The following is a 21,378-nucleotide window of genomic DNA, read 5'->3' as shown; positions in this document are numbered from 1 at the left end:
TGTCTTTCAATCAATTACTGGTGATAATAGAAACAACATCACATGTTTCTTGGTGAACATATAGACCAAGGGGTCCAGACTTGGACCAAGTGATTTCACTATTGATCAACTCCATTGAACCGTCGATGTGATGATTCTATCGAGTCATCAATGAATCAATAGCCAAGTTCAGTTGATCTCCTAAATGTCCAAAATTGAATTGACCGAGCAAGAATCAAGATAATGATATATTTTGATTGATATGTGGTCTTGTTTGGTGAAATACCAAAAAGACCGAACGCCATCAATTGTTTTTTGCTTTGAAAATTGAATTTCAGATCTGAAAATTGGCTTCATAAAATAATAGATTATACACTGCATCATACATAAAGAGGAGATGGTGTTGGATACGAAAAAAAGTCAATGCCGCTGGTGTCTCTACCGACTGAGTTTACGAACTGATTAGACCCGTTGAAACGAGGGACGACGCTTCTGGCTGGTCTAGGCCCGGCCGTTCTTCCGTTGTTGTTGTCTGCAATTATATGTCGCTGCGACGCGATGCTTACTGAGTTACTGCTGCGCTTCCACCGGACTCGACACTTCCTCAATTCGTCCACGCCCGCTGCTGCTCCTCTTCTCATTGCCTGCCCAATCATTGTGAGGGCGAGATACGCATGCTGCCGTCATGCGCAGTCAAAAACCTATTCGGTCAAACGCAATTTGGTAGTGCACGGTGTAGGCAGGTCCAGACGTTCCAATACGCCGGCGTTGCGATTTCATAGTTGTGACCAGGACCAACGCCATTTCTTCGTCAGCCAGCCCATTGCTCTGCGTTTCTCATGCGTGTAATTTGCATCTCAATCTACGGAACATGGTGTCACGAACCCTGTCTATATAAGACTCCGAATTCCAATGGCAAACATGTTCAATCCTCTCCTCACTCTCTACATTACTATCTATTATACCAACACTGCAACTCATACCCCACTATCATTCTCACTGCACCTTATTATCTGTCGCTCAATCCAATCCGTAGACCTTTCATTCCGTTCCACTTATCCGGCCATTACTTCAATACCGAATCCTAGCAACATGGTTGCCAATGCAAATGCAAGCGCTAACTCTACTTCACACCCTGTTCGAGTAAACTTCTTTGGCCAAGCCGGTGTCGAGGTACTGTCGTTTCCGCTATGCTGGGTACACGTGCTGTTGCTTATCCAATTTTACTCATCTCAATTTTCCAGGCTGCATCTCTTTTGATTAATTCTAAGGGCTTCGTCTCTTCTCACGCATCAATTGCGACCTCCGGCATGAACGGAGGGTCACCATTCGCCAATCCTATTCATTTAACTTCCTATGGCACGACTACTGACGCTGTTAAACCCAATTGCGTCTACTCAATGACTTGCAAATTGATTGGAACTAATAATGACGTTGACGACCACCTTCACTTCGAGAACTCTTCTCGCATTGACCTTGGGGAAGTTGCGAAGTTTTCCACCTGTGTATACTGAAAAGCACCAAGTGTATTGGATGATACACATGTAGCTATCATCCTATGTACTTGGAATCTCTCCCTTTAGAATTTCCTAGGAAGATAGCTGGTCCTATGGTGACCTAGAAAGATCACTAAGTCACACTTCCATAAGGGGGGGGCCTTGGCCCCCCACACGCACCAAGTACAAATCTCACTACATAAGCACAAGATCTTACTACACAAGTAATAATCTCACTACCAAACCACCACATCTTACTACACGAGTAATAAACTTACTACTCATGTAATAATGTTACTACCACACCATCAGATCCTACTACACAAGCAATAATGTTACTACCCAACCACCAGATGTTACTACACGTGTAAAAATCTTACTACCAATCCACCAGATCTTACTACACGTGTAAAAATCTTACTACCAAATCACCAGATCTTACTACACTGGTCACAATCTTACTACCAATCCACCAGATCTTACTACACAACTACCCATCTTGCTACTCGGAACAGCCTCTTACTATCCCACTTCCAAAACCTCACTACCAGTATGTAGATCACTCCTCACTATCTCACTAGCACAAGTACATTTCTCACTACTACAGTATTCCACCATTAACCTCCCAGACACTTAACAAATTACACATATAATGTATATAATGTATATCTTCCTTCAACTACACTACGTATCTTCAGCATCTCCAACTCGTAATTCCTGCCGATCTTATCAAACCTCGTTTCACACTCTCCACCATCCACCAACCCATCCACAACAGCCAGTAAGCAACAAATCCCTCAATTTCTCCCACATACTCATCCGAAATACACATCTAACCAAAGTACTTTGCAAATTGATACTACCCAGAAATGCCAGCGCGATCCGGCCTCCGCACAACCCGAAAACCCTCCGTGTCGCCTTCAAAAACTTCTGAAGACAACCCCAGGTTGCCTACTCCCATCACCACCGTACGCCAACGCCGACTAGCTGAAAGTAAAACTCACGCAGCCAACAACAAAACCAGTAGGAAGCGAGCCAGGATAGACGATGAATACGTTGAAGACACTGAGGAGGACGAGGATGATCATGAAACATCTGGTTCTGGTAACGAACACGAGAACACCGATACCGCATCTGACGCCATCCCAAACATCAACAACTATCGTGCCATTGGCATGGAGTGGGGACTTGCACGAGCAGAGCAATACCTTGCTTCTCTCAAACTTCCCAAAAATAACCGACCATCCGGGACAGGCCTATACGAGGCGCAATCCCTTCAATCGATCTACGAGTTGGACAAGACAATGCTCTGCATTGTCTTGAAAGTGAGCCGCAGAGTCCTCGACGAAGCTCTGTGAGTACAGTATTGTATCTCATCATTACCCTTCCTTCAACGCTTCCAAGACAGACCCTGACACCTCTTTTTACACCTGACCAGGTTAGAAGGGCCGCTTGCACGAGAACCCAATATGTATACTAACTATCAAACTTACAGTAATGTGGCGACGTCGACTCCCAGTACGTTAAGATTCTGTTACCAGACAGTCACCAATATACATAATATAATGAAGGTATGAAACTTATGTATTAATCAAACTTCCACTTGGCAACCTAGTGCCATCCAAGGGTGTTTCCCAGGGTTTTCCTGAGCGCAACCGCATCGTAGGTTCAACATGGTCCACGTACATCGATGAAGAACAAGAAGTCTTTACGCCTCGACTCTTTGAGCGTCTCTGTGTGGCCACACATGAGGCATATGCACTTACTCAAACACCACTAGGAATCTCGACCTCAACCGCTGTTCAAGATACATCTATTGGTACCTCAACAAAATCTGGCCTTGAGCCACTCACCCAGGACGAACTTGCAAAATATGTACCGGTTTTTGAGCGATTGGTGAACTTAAAGAAAGTCTCACAGGACCTCCACTTGGGCCGGCTTTGGAGACACAGCGGGAAATCCAGCAACCGCACATCCGAGCAACTCATGAAGCAAGAAATCGGTAAAGTTTCCCGTCAGGCAAGTCTCACATCAATTGATTTATTACCAATATATTAACACCAATGTTCACATACTGACCAAACTTGAATCATGCAGCTTTGTCTATTGACAAACCATTTTGACTTACAATTTCACCTTATGGTAGCCAGCTGGAATCCGGCTACCACTACCGCCCAAGCACTGTTCCAGGATGAACATACCTCATGTGATCGATGGGCTAGGCTACAGAAAAAAAACCATCTTCTGGAACGTTTCACCTTCGAATCCACAAAGGCCCCACACCATCTTCGGAAAACTCACGAACCCAAGCCTCAATCCGCATCGGCTGCACGACAAGCGGAAAAACGCTCAGAACTAGCGCGAAACCTCAATGACTTAATAGGTTAGATGAGTTGATTTTTTGATATTGCTGTTTACTCATACTGACTGTTTATCCTTGGACGTGTAGTTCCCTATCTTCGCGGCGGATATCAGGGCAAAGGTGATGCCCATCCCAAGTGCCCAGAGTTGACCGAAGCATTTGCAAAGAAGACCTTTCGAGGCGACGTGGCTCTTACTTTCCATCGGACCCCAGACAGCCAGGTAACAGACATGATGATTTCGAAGGGCCCCAGCTGTCTCACAAACGATGAAGTGGACGCCTGGATTGAAGATATTAATTCCAAGAATTACACTATCGTCCGCGTGAAGAAGACCAAGAAACATGAAAATATTGCTGAGGAGGAATGCAATTCAAACTCCTCAAAGTGCGACTCAAGTTTGGATTCCGTAAATGCTCAAATCTTGGCAGAACTAACCGGACCCCATCAGGCGTCGTAGATGGCGTAGATTGTATCAATTTTGGATGATTATAGACTTTCCAGGTAGGCCACTTATAGATTGCTCGGACTCAGTATTGAGGTGAAAGAATGAAGTCTCAGCCTGACCTATCTCATGTTATTACCATGTTTCAAACCCACCGTTTAGAACCACCGTTAAGAACTACGTCCTTGGCACATCACTTTCAACTTTTCACATCAAAGCCAAATTTATGCAAGATTTTGATTATATTTGATTTTGAATCTCTTATGAATGTAAAGCCTTATCATATAAAATCACGCTGGGCACTCTCGAAAACTTTCTTAATTTCAATCTTTTTTTCCGCTACATGTTTGATAAAATATAGTATTAATGTTTGATGCAATCTTTGAGGTGGTAACTGGGGGTGAAGTCCCAAAAGTGAAATATGAAGGTGAGGGGTAGGGGTTACGTTAAATTCAGGGTATTGCCCCTGTTTTTAACGTCACCCCTTTAATAATTAAGCACACCAGTAAGTGAGTACCTGCGTACCTCTTAGTGTAAACAACAATTACATGTTGATCTCGATTGACATGTTCAATCGAGATTGACATGTTAGCAACTCACTGCACCTGATGTTCGAAATATCCAACACTACATACAGCCAGTGGGTTAGGGCTAGGTGAGCGCTTAACTCATAAATACACATATGTCAATATGTATTTATGAGTAAGTACACATTGACAATTTTTTTTGAAAGTTTTATTTGGTTTATAATTGAATTTACCAAAAGTCCTACTAATTCCACGACGACACCCACCCGAAGACTAAATTCTTGAACCGACCTCCCTTCTTACTCCTGCTTCTGCCACATCCACCTCTTGTTTCGATCTCAAACCTTCACAAATTCGACCAAGCGATCTGACCCTGGATCAAGACTGAATCGGAGACCTTCTAATCAGTAGTAAGGTCTTTCTATACTTGTTTTCATTGTTCCTCCATCTCATCCTTAGGAATCAGATACCTATGAGCGATGGAGGCGGTTTGAGCAGGTTGGCATAGATAGCCTCTGCATAACTTGAAATACGACCTGCAACCCACTTACCGCCTCTTCGCCGCAAGGGTTATCCTTCCTCATTATCTTCTTATTTCATACATGTGATTTAACAAAAGACTAACTTGTTTCTCATTAATCAGCTTCAGGGAAGTTGCATAGCTTTCATATACTATTGACTTCCAATCAGAATACCCTCCCGGCGTCCTTTGGTTTCATAGTAAGTAAGGCCAAAGTTCTCAAGTCCCCATATTTACCGATGTATTACACATCGTCTTCCATCTTCCTAATCATACTGTGAACTTTCGCAACAGATACTGTATCTCTTCTTAACTTCTGGCCCTTCGATCGATATTGAACACTGCTTCGGCGACCATCTAATCAATAGTAAAGTGTTTCTATACCTGTTTTGATTATTGTTATTCGATCTCATCCTTCGGAATCAGAGACCTATAAGCGATGGAGGCGGTTTGAGCAGGTTGGCATAGATAGCCTCTGCATAACTTGAAATACAACCTGCAACCCACTTACCGCCTCTTCGCTGCAATAGTCATTCTTCCTCATGTTTTCCTGATTCCCTACATGCGATTTGACAAAATACTAACCTGTTTCTCATTATTCATTTGTCCACTACAGATTACATTTGGCTAATTATAATGACTGACATTGAACCGGGATGGACTACGCATAAGAGGGCCAAATTTGATACTGACAAAGGGTTGGTACTAATGGCTTCTTCCTTATGGGTTTGCAAGCAGCATCTTCGGGTTACTTACTATACAGTGGATGTTAAACTCTACTGTCTTGTCCAAAGGGATGGTGATGAACCAGTCTTACCTGGTGTTACATTCCTATCGGACCTCTTAAAAGTTATAGATAGTAAGCGACAGACTGGATATACTGATGCCGATGTAAGTGATATGTACTTTTCTTAAAATACTTCTTTACATCTCCAAAACGTATTTAACCACCACACTTATGACTTTCTACAATATTTAGCTTCCAAAGCCCTTCGCAATGCCGAAATCCTACGCACATGTACCACAAGAGTACATTGCGGCCGATGGGTTCCCAAAATCTGACTGCTGGCTTGCCTCTGCATGCAAATTTGCTGTACTCAGCAAGGATAATTCAAATGAAGGTAAAGGAGCAGTAGTGTACGTGATAATGAACATTATCACTGCTACTGTCTGTACTAATACTTCTTGTATGTTTCTTGGTAGGCGCAGAGCACTTGACTGGTATCGTGAACAAAAATTGGAGGGTGTCCCTTCTAACCCTCCTCTTCACCTTGTGAAAACCAGGCGAAAACCAGGCACGTGAGTAAATGACTTCTTCATCATTTTATGGACTGCATGAACTATGGAGTCTAAGAGTATTGCTCCAAAAATTATAGACGACATGCGAAGAGGGCTAGGAAGAACTTGGATTCTAAAGCTACTGACCAGTCGCCTCATTCAGCCAACCGCACCAACAAAACGTATGATGGCCAGCGATACAGGCTTAATGAACCAGTACTTCCGTATGAGGATTATGACCGCACAATGGAGATAATCTTCAATACCTATAAGATTATAACCCATGGCAAAGGTCAATTCGTTGATCGCGATACAAATGAACTAATTTTTACGTACTCTTTTGAAGATTTGGAATCTTTGACACCAGAAGAGCTGGAGGAGCATCAAAACGATGTGGACACAATCTTAATGTCCACCAAGCTCTTTAAGAGGTTGCCGACTCCCAAACGTTTAGTACCTCCCACTTACATCTCGATTTCTCATAGTGCGTATCTTCATTATTACACTGATACCATTAATAAAACGAGTGCTAAATAACTGGTTGGTATCAGATTCGCAACCTCAGCAATTGTCCAAAACGAAATGCCCTGACTTGACTCCGCCTTCTTCTCCGCTTACTTCCCTTCCACCTTCGGATGCGGAAAGCGATGATGAAGTGGATCATATATCTACGAGTCCAATTGTTGTTACGGGTCCTAGTTCCTTACATCACGATCGGTCATCCTCGCCATTATCCTCGCTTCCTCCTTTGGATGAGGAAGTTATGTCCAAATCAGGATTGAATCAGCGTAAGGTCCTGAACTTTCCCAAAGGCGTTAGTCATTTCCTTCCCAATTATAGTGATAAATGGAGATACTAATGATTGAATTGCAATAATCGTATTTTTTCAATTCAGCACATTCCAATGGTAACAACCAACAATCAATCGAATGCGACTCCTAGTTTGACTTCAAAGAAACGCAAACGTTCGGTCACAACTAATGGCGCTCTAACCAACAATCAATCGAATGCGACTCCTAGTTTGACTTCAAAGAAACACAAACGTTCGGTCACAACTAATGGCACTCTGATTCATGGGAGAATGCACTGTTTTGGTCAAACAGTAGGATATTCCCGTGACATCCTTATATCGCCTTACGCTCCAACGAAAGGGTTGTCAGAATCATTGTACAAGGAATTTCTGGACAGGCTCCCTGATTTTGGTGCGCAAGTAGGCGGCAGATTCAAGAGCTTTTGTGATGAAGGCTTCCTTGTTGCTCGCCGGCAACTAAACCAACTCAATGCCCCTGCAATGGCCTCAACCTCCAAGTATCAACCAAACGGACCCCACGACTTTGGGGCAAATTTCGCTTTCACGTTGGGTAACTTTTATAACAAACCTCATACTGATAATGACAAAGGCAAGGTCTATTGTCTATGGTATCCGATTGATAGTATTAGTGGTCAGATTGTTACGCAAAACGAAGGTTTCAAGCTTGAAGGCGGGTGGTTTATATTCCCCAAATATAGAGTTGCTATCAACTTTGGTGGGAAGTCTGCTGTTCAGATTTCATGGAACGGCAAGTCAACATTTCATCATACTATTCCTTCCAAAGAATCGATTCAGTTCAATAAACATGGTGAGAAGGTGCATTACACGCGTCTGGGGTGTTCTTCCCAAATTACTTACAAGATTGCGCGTGCCAGTGTGAAGATTGGGACGAATGAACAGTACAATCATACATCAAAGTGTGAACGTAAGGTTAGGGATGTGGATGATCTTTTGGAACTACCAGATAGAAGATGGAAGAAATGATTACTGGTCATGATGGAGTTCAACTATGTGTTTCGGCGTTGTATGCCTTGCTTTTGAATGATTTTTACTGCAAAATAGATGAACTATGTGTTTTGATGTTGTCTGCCTTTGTTTTTGATGATTTTTACCGCAAATTGAATGAATAAGTAGAATATTCTAGATGAGTTTGGTTCGAATGAATGTGTTTGACACTGTTGGACATAGAATTGCAATGGTTATAAGCGTGAGAGTGAGGATGTTATGGCGGTGAAATTGGTCAAGGTACATATACTTTATATGTACCTTGATCACTGAGATGTTAATTGTACTTTATAAAAGGATGAAACTAAAGGTTAAATGTAACTTATATGACATTCGAAAGTAAAGGACCAACAATATATTTGACCAAAGCATTTTGTATTGGGATTGGGGATTGTACTTTGTCAACATAGCAAATATTAAATTGACCAGGTGTCTGTGACTCTGTGACACACATCAAATGGACCATCAAAATATATATTAACCAAAGACCCCACACCTTTGTAGGGTCATTTATTTGCATGAGTGGTTGTTACACATAACAAAGGATCAATCAATATAAATATATATTGATTGATTGATCCACACCTTTGTACATTGTCTAATACCATGAGTTTATGTGCCACTGAACAAATGATCACGGAATATATCTATTAACTAATGGATTGTATGAGTTGATGTGCCACAGAACAAAGTACCTAATAGACCAACACTTTGTACATTGTATAATTGGATAACTTTATGCGCCACAGATCCAAGCAATGTATATATTATGTCTGAGTTTACGTGTCACAGAACAAAAGTTCAAGCAATGTATATATTATGTCTGAGGTTATATGTCACAGAACAAATGAACAAGCAATGTATATATTATGTGTGAGGTTATGTGTCACATAACAAATGAACAAGCCATATTTGAACTTGTGTCACAGAACAAAAGGTCAAGCAATGTATATATTATGTCTGAGGTTATGTGTCACAGAACAAATGAATGAGCATTAATTGTATATTAGTTAATAGACCTGTCCCACCAATCAGATGATGTAGCATTATGCACAATGCTAGATCATCCCTGACCTTGGTACATTGGTTATTTGTATGAGTTTCTGTGCCACACCATTATTTTCACATGACACAGTGCAATTAAATTAGTCTCTGTTGTGATTCAGAAGAAAAAGCAATGGCATTACATAGTACAACTAACAGATTATAGGCGCATGTTAACATTAAGTAAGGGCCATTATAAATTGGCCTAGGGCATGTAGAAAAAAGTCAGAAATAAGCATTGCGGAGTGAGGTCCCTATCCATGCCAACAAGGTTCATGGTTGTTCCGGAAGATTATCAATCACTTTGCAACAGTGCAACATTGAACAGTCCAACATTGATATTGGTTGTTCCCAATATATTAAATACACATGAATGAATTTGCAACACTCAGGTGACCAACATTGAACAGTCCAACATTGATATTGGTTGTTCCCAATATATTAAATACACATGAATTAATTTGCAACACTCAGGTGACTCATATCTCCAAACTCATAAAGTTAAACATGGTTGTTGGTTGTTGAAGACAACCCCAACTACCATGTTGTTGGGGTTGTACACACATTTCTCATATCTCCAAAATGTCAAACATTTGGCCTTAAACATCCCTAACTCAAGCAGCAACGTGTGATATATACTATTTAACAACCTAGCATGCGGAAGTAAATATACACTCACGGTTGTATATACTAATTAATAACCCAGCACGCCGATGTAATTAAACAATCATTGTTGTATAAGTTGATTGGCATTTACCATATATACAACAATGATTGCTCAACCAACATATGGAATCAAGTTTCACTTGGAACATATTCAAGCATCCACCATTATTGTTTAACTAAGTAAGTATTTTATAAAAGTATACAAGTGATAGTAAACTATATAACTACCACAGATGTAAACAACATATATAATAACATATGCCATATATAAAAACATATGCAAGCATCCACCATTATTGTTTATTATCACGGGAAACATATGCAAGCTTCCACCATGATTGTTTAACTAAGTATGTATTGTTTAAAATTGAACAACTGATAGTATACTATATAACAACCTCAGACACAGATGTATACAACATATATAATTATAATCAAGTTTCTGACTCAAACAACAAATAATGTTGTAGTTGGATACTATTGCACCTGCACATATGTGGATGTAAATAAACATTATGTAATTGAACAATCAGTGTGGTATAATTAATTGGGCATGAGCATGAACCACTTATACAAAAATGATTGCTAGTTTCACTTGATTGCTCAAACAATATATACCACACTTAAAAATGATTGTAGCCACCAAAATGATTGCTAGTGTCAGTTAATTTCTCAAGTAACATATACCAACAACAAAACATGTCCACCAATATTTTTTGTTGTAGCCACCAAAATGATTGCTAGTGTCAGTTAATTTCTCAAGTAACATATACCAACAACAAAACATGTCCACCAATATGTTTTGTTGTAGCCACCAAAATGATTCAGACAAGTCAATTATAACAACCACAGATGCAATAAGTCAGTTATGTATACCAAATCAGACAAGTGATTTGTAACAAGTACAGATGCAAACAATTAATGATATATATGCTCAACCAACATATAGATCATTATTTGTATACCAACAACAAAACATGTCCACCATTATTGTATAACTCATATTTGTATACTAAATCAGACAAGTCAATTATAACAACCACAGATGCAATAAGTCAGTTATGTATACCAAATCAGACAAGTGATTTGTAACAAGTACAGATGCAAACAATTAATGATATATATGCTCAACCAACATATAGATCATTATTTGTATGGGTCACTTGATTGCTCCACCTGGACAAAAAGCATCAATGTGGTCCACCATAATAGTTTAAGTTTGTTATGCTTACCAACTCATAACATATGGTTTGTAAATATATGAGTATTTGATGTGATTCATTCCTTCACACATTCCTTCCCATGCGTCATAAGGCATGGGTTCCATGGTGGTTAACAGTTGACGCAGTCACATTGTCATGTGTGACTGCGTCTTACATGACCAGTGGTGTGATCATGTAATATGCAGTCACACATGTAATGTAGAAGTGCATATAGCTCCCATCTCGATTGAAGGGATGTAACTATTATTCATCTCATATCGCCATTAATTCCCTCACTACATTATAACAATCAAGACCTTCCTTGCAACGAGCGCGCCACCATAAACGGTACCAATACTTATTAACCGTATCGAAGGACGTCATGGATGTTGCTGAACGTCAGGCTACGGTCAGAAGCAAATATTACGGGTCTTTACGTATCTCGTTTTGGAATATCAACCACGAAAATGGTCAGAGAAGCTCATATATTTCCCGATTGGGGCATTTTAACAGTATAGTATGGGGCACTGACGTTATGTTTCACATGTCAGCAGGTCATTTCAATCACGCTGGGGAACTCGCAATGTCCCAAAACATATTATCTATCACGAAAAAGTTCAGAGAAGCTTATATAATTCCCGATTGGGAATTTTAAACAGTATCGGATGTGGCACTGATGATTCTTTCACGTTGGGGAACAGCCCATGTACCAAAACGGTTACATTATCACACGCCAATAAATGATGGGCGCCTCAGTTAGATAAGTTTTTTTTCATACTGACCCGTGAAGCCGCTTACGAATGTATCATCCATTCTCTGTCAAACATGCCATCCCAGCGGCTCATACGCGGGCTGAATCATCGGCCTAAGCAACCCAAGGCATCCACCCCGTTGCAACGACAGCTAGAACTCAGCCGGATACGAGATTTGGCGCATGCTGAGGCCTCAGACGCTGCAATTTCCCAAGGGCTGAACAATCCTGGTGGACCTCACCAACCTATAGGCGCTGTACCGGACTTACCTGACCCGCGCAACGAAAACATGATTCCGGAAGAAGAACCTCCCAAAGACGAAGATGAGATAGACATGAATCGATTCATGCCTATGCCGCATGAAGAGTTTCCTGAGCATCATGACCTTCCTGAAGTCCCCAACGACCCGATATTGGCCGGTCTGCGAAGGCAATTACACTTAGCTGATCGCCTGGCCAACGAGAACCGATGGAGTTGGCAGTACGCGATAATGTTACCCACCTTTCTTAGAAGGCGGTTGCAAACATCAAATTGGGGGAATCAAGTTAATTGGAATGAAGACGTACGTACTCCCTGCACGTGCTCTTTGCGGACGGAGCGCAATGTGGACCTTGTGGATATCCTATGTGAGCAATTTGTATATCATTGACTCTTCTATCATGTTGAGAATGAATGGTAGTATTGACGTTGTTATATACTGACTGTGGGATCACACATCCGTACTTACTTAGCCAGACGGCGAGTGAAGATTTCCTTTTGCCGAAATTGCGATCTTTCGGACCCTCAGAGGCTGCTGCAGATGGGTTACCTTGCTGCGTCACCATCGCGCCCTCGCACCGCGTTCTCGGTTAGACTTATGGTTCACCATTACTCTCAGTGGATTCGCTTTGCGATTCCAACTGAAGGTTACTGTCAAGCACTGGATGACGTGCTTAACAACAACAGTCCAGAAATCCTTACACCTAAAGGGCACGTACGTAAGAACTTATCAATGTTAAATTCATTTGAAAAACCATGTGACTAACGACGATCTGCAGCCCAGAAACTGGCGACACCCATTCTCAGTTGCCATGGATGCCTATCGAGCTTTTATGATCCAAATTCGAGAGTTGGAAAATCAAAGGCTTCACCTATCTGAGCTTGACAAGCTTGCGGTGAACTGCCCGGCATGTTTTGGACCTGCAGTGGGCGTAGTAAGGCCAGAAGAACCTCAAATTGTTGTGTGTCTAGATGGTAACTTTCAGCATAAACGACATGCACGTGCTAGTGTACCAATTCCAGGTTCACAACCTCCACGACCGTCTATGTTCCTGGATCCCAAATTGGTCACTGCGAAGGAACGTTTCATGAGTCAAACACCGGATGAACCACTTGATGGCGTAAGTGAATACATTCAGCAGCGAATTCAACACCAGTGGTGGATATATACTTAAATTTATTTATCTATCATTTTAGGACCCATGTACCGAAGCTCACACGGCTGCAAACGATGCTAGAGGGCGAGGCCATTTTAAGAACATGGATGAATCCGGATTGCTGGGTATGGCATGTAGACATGACCATGTCTTGAAATTTATCAACCTGATTCAAACCGGCGAAAAGTAGGTTTATATTTCGATATAGGAACTTATGTTTATCTTCGACTGACCATGTTGGCCCTTTAAGAAATCATAATGCGCTTGCCCTGATAGAGTGGTTGCTAGATATGATCAAATTAGATCGAGATGGAACGACTACCATTGGTATATTATACGATATAGGCTGCAACTTGGACAAAACTATCAAGAAGGTACACCTCCCAAATGTCGCCCATATGTCTTTTATAATTATATAACCTATCTGACTCGTATTGCTAACTGGAAGAAAAAAGTATTCACGGATGCAAATTATGCTAAGCGGGTCAAACTGGGAACCGCACTATTCCACGCCTACGCCCACAATTGGTCATGTCAGCTGGAGTATAACCCCCGCCTCAATCGAGGTTGGGGTAAAAGCAATGGAGAGGGTTTGGAGCGTGTGTGGTTCAAGATCTCGCCACTCGTACGAGGCCTACGATATTCAACCAAGCAGCGCCGGATGGTCACCCTGGATCTGTGGACCAACCATCGAAATGAAGAATTGCGTTGGAAGTCAGGTGAGGTTGTTTATATAGAGACAGCATTGAATATTCAGATTCCAACTGAGTAATGAATATACATTGATATTGGACCACAGTATCATTTATGCTTGGTCAAGCAAAGAAATATCTAGCTGAGCTACATGAAAGCAAGTCTTTGCTCGCCAAACTTACTCAGCAAGATCCGGCTCAAACGACGGTGTACTTTCAGATTCAGTGGGATCGTCAACGATCCTTGCAGCTGAAGGCCATGACTGTGGAGGCGAAGGAGAAACGCGAACGTCTAGGAGTTTTGCTGACTCTTGAGGAGGAGCTATTGGAAGCCCGGTATGTTAATATATGTCATCGCCCCCCTGAAGATGAACGTATATTTATGTTCCAGTTTGTTTAATTTGTTTCAGTCAAAAACTAACAGCTATGAACGCAGGTAGCGCCGCCATACGAACTGCGGAACAGCGTCATGAACTTCTGAACCTACCAGCGTCATTGGTTGCACTTGAAGCTCAAATACAAGCCGTCGCGGACGAGCTAGGAAATGCGGAACTGTTGAATGCTCGGAGAGGCAGCAGTGAGTGTCCATTTTATTTGGTTCAAATAATTATACATTGATCCGTTGCTTGCGCTGTTAGATGTCAGAGTCAAGGCGATGCTCAGCGTCCAGGTTGTGTTAGGTTTCTTGTATGAGGCTGCAATGGATGTGATACAACAGAGGGCTGATGCGGCCATCAAAACAGGTGTGTCATCCCGTTTTGCTATTGGGAACACAGAACACTGATGCTGAATATAACTGGCACCCTCAGGGGCCACCCAGCAACCTCGTAATGAGCAGCTAAGAAAGAAAAAAAGAGGCCTCCTCAAGAAGAAACTGGATACTTATTTAAGGCATGCATCTCGTTACAATCAACGTCACCGACCTACACCGCGACTGGTGCTACCAAGTATGGACGAAGTGCTTGAAATGGATTTACTACATCCATTTTGGGATGAAGTGGCGCTGAACCACCTTGATGAACCATGGGCATCATGCCGGAGGACCAAGGATGGTATCGTAGCACTTCGAAATCAAATGGCATCTGAAGAAGAGCTTCGCCGTCTGGGGCGTGAGGTTAGGCAGCTCTTGGGTTGGGCAATTGACTATCAAAATTGTGTTGATAGGGCAAGGCCAAATGATTGTATTGGTAAGCTTCTTGGCTCCAGGTGGTGCACCAATATCCACACGTAAAAGGATCACTGACAGGTAATTTGGGGCAGAATCTCGAGTTGCAGAGTGGAACTCTGTCCACTCTGCACTGGCTAAACGTGCATCTCGCCTGTGGGCGCATTGGGATAGGAGCTTGAAAGAGGTTTTGGAATCAACCCAAGCCTATGTGGATGGGAGGGTGGATTCAGACCATACTTTACTGCTTCAGTGGCAGCAAATGCTTGCGCGCACAACAGGAGCACCGATAGATATACTTATGCTACCAATACACTGGGCCCCCGAAGGGGCGGATGAGGAGGCCGAGTACCGAGGCATGTTAGAAGAAGAGGAAAGAATGGAACAAGGTATTGAAGATGACTGGGAGATTGAGCTTGGATACAGACGGATGGCACTTGATTGATTATACAGATTACTTACCAAACCTTTGTACATATCACTCACCAAACCTTTGTTGCTTCATGACCTGGCAATGATGTTTATATAATTTTGTGGAAACTAATTTGAAAGGGTTAATCCCTTGGACATCCAAATTGGTGATCTTGTAATTAGTGTAGAGCCAAATTTTCAACGTAATTTTCAGGAAATGTTAAGAGTATCTTGCATCTCATCTTTTGTGTGATATTGAAGATGAACATCTTAGTAGTCAACTTAGTAGTCAACGACTTGCAATTAAAATTTCGCGATTTTAAAAGCTATTTATTGCAGAATCAACTCAGAAAATTTTACACATGATACTAGCTACAATTAAGAGTCTGACATGAAAAGGCTTCAGCAAGGTCATCATATCATAGATACGTAAATTGGTAGGTATAAAAAGCAAGAGTTACAATCAGTCAATGTGAATACAAACCGCCTTTTTTTTTGGCGTCGACTTTTGTTAAGTGCTTTCAAAAATTCCGCATGACTTTCAACGAGTGGTTTCCAAGCGTCATACCAACTTGAGGCGTCGGTTTGATGGAATCGCCGCCATGTTGCACAGATACGAGGAGCCGGGAAGTTGGCTTTGGTGAAATCGAGTAATAGGGATGTAAAGTGATGGTCGGCAAAAGCAAGAACAATGGGAGGGTTGAGATTGTAAGGGGTGGAGTAGGGAAAAACGATCTGGCTGTAAGCACCAGGTTCGTAGTACAACACAGGCCGATTGAATGTGTTTGCGATCACCCCACCCCAACTTGGCATTCCAAGCCAGTGCTGTTGTTCGGTAATAACGTTGGGTTTGGTTGTGAGAAGCCGAGCCAACGCTTCGGGGCGGTTCTCAGGAATAAGGCGGTCATCAGGTGTGTTGGTTACTGTATCAGCCATTCTTTGACGTACACTGTACCATTTGTCCTGGGATTCGCCAATGGAGATTGCTATGGCGCGGTACCCGCAGTGCCCATCTGCTTTCACTTCTCTCACGTCGATGACGAAAGGTTCCAGCCAAGTGTGAAGGCGGTACTTCGCCAGTAGGGCCGGCAGATTCGGATTGATCACACTAGGCTTTTGTAATAGTATAGCCTCGCGGGCACGTTTACGTGTGACTCGAGGACTAGGAGTTGGAGTTCGTAATTGTGAAAAGGTTGATATTGGGTGCGAGGGAGGGGATGCAATCGGTGGCAAATCATGTTGCAATGATGTTTGGATTGCGACGTGAATGTCGGGATCCGGATTTGGTATTTGCGATGTTTGCAGCAATTCTGATTGAGAGTCTTTGGATGGGTGCTTGATGGTGGTGGTGGTCATATGGCATGAAGTAGTACTTGATGGTGAGTTGGGAGCCGATTGGTGGTTAGTATCGACAAGTGGAAGTGCCTCAGGCTGAGATATAATGAGGTCTTCAAAGTTGAACGTTGATGTTGTAACATCGGATGGTCCACATAGCTCTTCGATAAGCCTCTCAACCTAGAGATACAAGATGATCATCAGTTGAGATTCGCATCAAATACGCTCCTTCTCCTACATTTGATGCTTACTGAGTGTTCTTCCTGAAGGTGTGGGGCGGGTGATGTGCGAACTGAAAGTGGTGTGTCATTAACCGAGTCGTAAAGCAATTTCTATGTGTTTAAATGACTTGTGAGAACGATGTCTTGTGATGTAGATGTGAAGTTTGTCTAACTTTTTCTACTTACCGGTTCAGGAGGTTCAGGTAATAAGGAGATAGGTAATGTGTGTTCATCGTTAACCATGCGTTCATGACTGATGATCGTCTGGATTTTCATTAGGACTTCCTGCCGACGATGTGGGGCCATCGCACATAGTTGGGTTCTGAGGCTGGAGAGGGTTGATTCAACCGAGTCCAATGTCTTGAGGTCAGCATCGATGTCGTAGTAGCGCTGTCCAGGTGGAGTGAGTTTGAGCTTCTTGGCCCAGGGTGCAAGATCATTGTTAGGCTAGTCGATGATTTGTTAATCAATAGTTGAGTGACGACGTTTTTTGGAGATTATGGGAAGAAAATCATGAAAAACTCAAATTATCGGATGAATCATTAAAAACATTGAAGATGACTGACTGCTATTGAGGTAGGGTCCACTTTAGTTTTCGGGCTATTGAACATAAAGGTCGACGTAAAAAATGTTAACTTTTTTACTTGTTCTTCTTGGGTCGTTGATTGATCTGATTTACTGTAGATTTACTTACCATTCGCTTGAGTTCGTCAGTGGATTGGCTCCTTCAGGTGTGAATGTAGGTTCGATATTGGTATTCAGACTACTGGACATAAAGGTAAGCTCAAGTATATCAGTTTGTTTCTTTGTTGGTCTGGTCTGTTCCAATGTGATGAGTTATTGCTTACTGTGTTATTACATTGGCCCGTTCATGCGATGTTGATTCTGCATCCTCATCGAAAACTACTCCGGGAGCTAGGATAGGTCCAGCGTTAGGGTCTTTGTACTTCTTGCGAGTTTTAACTTCCGGATCAGGCGGGTGGTTGTGACCAAGATGGGTATGAATGAGTATCCAGGATGATGAATGATAAAGGTATCGGGTGGCTAGTTTGAAGGGACAGCCAATACGTGCCGATTTTGTGGTGCCGACAAGACTAGGTCCACCGGATGGATAGCCTGATCGGTAGCATTCGTAGTGCGAGGTTGCACTGCTCTTTCTTTGTGAGTTGCCAATTCGCATTCAATATCCGTGGTTTGTGGCTGGGAAATCTGACACATACTCGTCCATCTTTCTTCGATCTTTGTGATAAATTTCGATGATGCCTGGTACCGGAAATACATACTCGTCGTGGCTGGGATCCATTTGTACGCCGGATTGAGAGTAAGGGGGATTCACAGATAGACAAGATGAAAGGGTTGGTTCTTAGGTATACCTATATTGAGGTGAGAGCTGATTTAGTGAGGTGTTGGCTATGAATCGTGATAAGGATGCTCGGGTAGGCGGTGAAGTTGGTTAGTCTAAAGGTTGGTATGACGATGATGAGGTATTGTAATTGGGATAGTGAGACTGGGATTTTGGTAGTAAGATCCTTATTTAAGTAGTAAAATCTTTTCCTTGAGTAGTGTCTTCGTACATCAGTTGTAAATTCGTGTGCTTGAGTAGTAACTTAAATGTTTACTTCAGTAGTAATATTCTTACTTGAGGGGTAAGAACTGTGCTTGAGTAGTAAGGTTTTCACTCAAGTAGTAAGATCTGGTGGATTGGTAGTAAGATTTTTACACATGTAGTAACATCTGGTGGTTGGGTAGTAACATTATTGCTTGTGTAGTAGGATCTGAAGGTGTGGCAGTAACATTATTACATGAGTAGTAAGTTTATTACTCGTGTAGTAAGATGTGGTGGTTTGGTAGTGAGATTATTACTTGTGTAGTAAGATCTTGTGCTTATGTAGTGAGATTTGTACTTGGTGCGTGTGGGGGGCCAAGGCCCCCCCCTTATGGAAGTGTGACTTAGTGATCTTTCTAGGTCACCATAGGACCAGCTATCTTCCTAGGAAATTCTAAAGGGGGATATTCCAAGTACATAGGATGATAGCTACATGTGTATCATCCAATACACTCGGTGCTTTTCAGTGTACACAGGTGGCTTTTGTACCCCTATGTTTGCATTCGCAGAAACACACTTGATAAGTAAAACTTTTCAAGTGTCTGCGCAAACCCAAAAGTTGAAGCTGGTTTGCATCTTTGCAGTGTTGGCCTTTAATCTATATCACTTCTATATAGGAGGATAGCACTTCAAGAACCACTTATGGCTCTTGTAGTGGCCTTTGTACCCCTACATTTGCTTTCGCGGCAACATACTCCATAAGTAAAAATTCTGGAGTTTTTGTGAAAACCCAAAAGTTGAGGATGTTTTGGATTTTTGAAGTGTTGGGCTTCAAAATTTATAACTTTTATACAGAATTGTCTCACTTACAGAACCACTTATGGCTCTTGTAGTGGCTTTTGTACCCCTACATTTGCTTTTGCGGAAACATACTCCATACGTAAAAATTCTGGAGTTTTGGTGCAAACCCAAAAGTTGAACCTGAGTTATATTATTGGAGCATGGGGCCATCAAATTTTCAACTTTTATACAGAAATATATCACTTACAGAACCACTTATGGCTCTTGTAGTGGCTTTTGTACCCCTACATTTGCTTTTGCGGAAACACACTGGACAAGTAAAACTTCTAGAGTTTTTGTGCAAACCCAAAAGTTGAACCTGGGTTATATTATTGGAGCATGGGGCTGTAAGGTTCGGAAGAACCTTCACTGGATACTTCACGCGGGACACTGTGCGAGCACAGCAGAGGGTTTCTAGAACCCAAGAGACCTGATATTGTATTACTAATCCGACGGGAACACGTCTGGTTCCGAAGGATAGAGGGATATGAATCAGTCCCGATATCTCTAAGCTGAACAACAACAATGATAAAAAGAAAGAAAGATAGAAATAAGTAAAATGACTATACCTGGTTCCGAAGGATAGAGGGATATGAATCAGTCCCGATATCTCTAAGGAACCATTGGTAAGATTCGAAATGAAAACAAGCATATATAGTAATTGTAGATTTAAGTCTTAAGTGTTAAACTCTAGGTGTGCGCTTGCGCGTATATGTAATGACCACAGGTCTTACAGTCTCCCCTCCTATAAGGAACAAAGCATGCCCAGCAGGTTTGTTGTGAGAAAGAAAAAGAAAAGAAAAAAAAATGAAAATATATATATATAAGAATGAAAAGAAAAAAAGAAATAAAGAAAGAAAAAATAAAAAGATTAAACAAGAAAGAAAATTAATGAATGAAATAGTATCTTGAGGTCGAACTGTTGAGTCTGATGCTTGCCGTCCATATCGTCGAATTGACCACCAACACCTAAGGGGAGAACGTCGAAAGTGTTGTGCTCACAGAGTGGCCTAGGCGTTGTTTTTCGAAAATTACGTAGTATACTACGGCGGTGCATACAGAGGAGAGGAACTTACTTCCGCACTCCTTGACTCGGCGCCTCGACCTCTTCCACGACCCTTTCCACGTACGGTTTGACTTTTGAAATGTGAAACACATTATGTCTCCGGTCGCCCTCTGGGAGCTCTAGTTGAACATTTTGACCATGGTTCGTCGAGTCGACAACCTTGTATGGCCCTTCAAACCGTTCCTTGAGCTTGTTGACTCCACCTTGATGTCGACCTCGCCAGTCGGCGTTGTCCAAAAGTGCCCACGAGTTTGGTAGTAGTGCATCGGCCGTTCGACAGTGTTTGTTGTGTTGTAAGGCCTGATGTACTCGGCTATACCAAAGTGCATCCCGTGCCGATGACCATGCGTCGAGCCTTGTGTTGTACCATCGACTCAGAGGCGCAGGATCTGCCTCATCTGCTTCTTGTATCGAGAGAAGTCGTTGTGGTCGGCCGTAGATGAGTTCGAATGGTGATTTACCCGTAGCAACATTGATGGCTCCATTAATGGCATACTCTACCGCCGCCAGGGATTCAAGCCATTTCCCTTGCCTTTTCGATGTAAAAGTCCGAAGGATCTGACCCACTGTGCGATTCGTGCGTTCACTTCTCCCGTCAGCCT

General features: G+C 42.2%; 4 protein-coding genes across 4 annotated transcripts; all 4 read left to right on the top strand.

Annotated features, from left to right (window-relative positions):
• Window positions 1–1,071: 1,071 nt before the first annotated feature.
• Window positions 1,072–4,295, top strand: MELLADRAFT_66339 (uncharacterized protein; the record flags this gene model as incomplete). The annotated part of the gene is made up of 9 exons (XM_007414149.1): window positions 1,072–1,152; window positions 1,870–1,883; window positions 1,911–2,025; window positions 2,174–2,256; window positions 2,422–2,829; window positions 2,971–2,993; window positions 3,091–3,477; window positions 3,622–3,858; window positions 3,925–4,295. The coding sequence occupies 9 exons, from the start codon at window positions 1,072–1,074 to the stop codon at window positions 4,293–4,295; spliced, it is 1,719 nt and encodes a 572-aa protein (XP_007414211.1).
• Window positions 4,296–6,035: 1,740 nt separating this feature from the next.
• On the top strand, window positions 6,036–8,400 carry MELLADRAFT_91360 (uncharacterized protein; the record flags this gene model as incomplete). Its single annotated transcript, XM_007414150.1, has 6 exons — window positions 6,036–6,218; window positions 6,316–6,464; window positions 6,531–6,626; window positions 6,704–7,089; window positions 7,133–7,419; window positions 7,501–8,400. 6 exons carry the CDS (start codon window positions 6,036–6,038, stop codon window positions 8,398–8,400), a joined length of 2,001 nt encoding a protein of 666 aa, XP_007414212.1.
• A 3,758-nt stretch (window positions 8,401–12,158) lies between these two features.
• Window positions 12,159–13,109, top strand: MELLADRAFT_66338 (uncharacterized protein; the record flags this gene model as incomplete). The annotated part of the gene is made up of 2 exons (XM_007414151.1): window positions 12,159–12,711; window positions 12,817–13,109. 2 exons carry the CDS (start codon window positions 12,159–12,161, stop codon window positions 13,107–13,109), a joined length of 846 nt encoding a protein of 281 aa, XP_007414213.1.
• Window positions 13,110–14,307: 1,198 nt separating this feature from the next.
• Window positions 14,308–15,802, top strand: MELLADRAFT_66337 (uncharacterized protein; the record flags this gene model as incomplete). The annotated part of the gene is made up of 5 exons (XM_007414152.1): window positions 14,308–14,528; window positions 14,603–14,769; window positions 14,831–14,935; window positions 15,002–15,379; window positions 15,453–15,802. 5 exons carry the CDS (start codon window positions 14,308–14,310, stop codon window positions 15,800–15,802), a joined length of 1,221 nt encoding a protein of 406 aa, XP_007414214.1.
• Window positions 15,803–21,378: the final 5,576 nt, after the last annotated feature.

This window comes from Melampsora larici-populina (assembly GCF_000204055.1).
Source record: "Melampsora larici-populina 98AG31 unplaced genomic scaffold MELLAscaffold_41, whole genome shotgun sequence".
Lineage (NCBI taxonomy): Eukaryota > Fungi > Basidiomycota > Pucciniomycetes > Pucciniales > Melampsoraceae > Melampsora > Melampsora laricis-populina.
The sequence above is the reverse complement of the archived record's forward strand: the minus strand, read 5'-3'. Positions and strand labels throughout refer to the sequence as shown.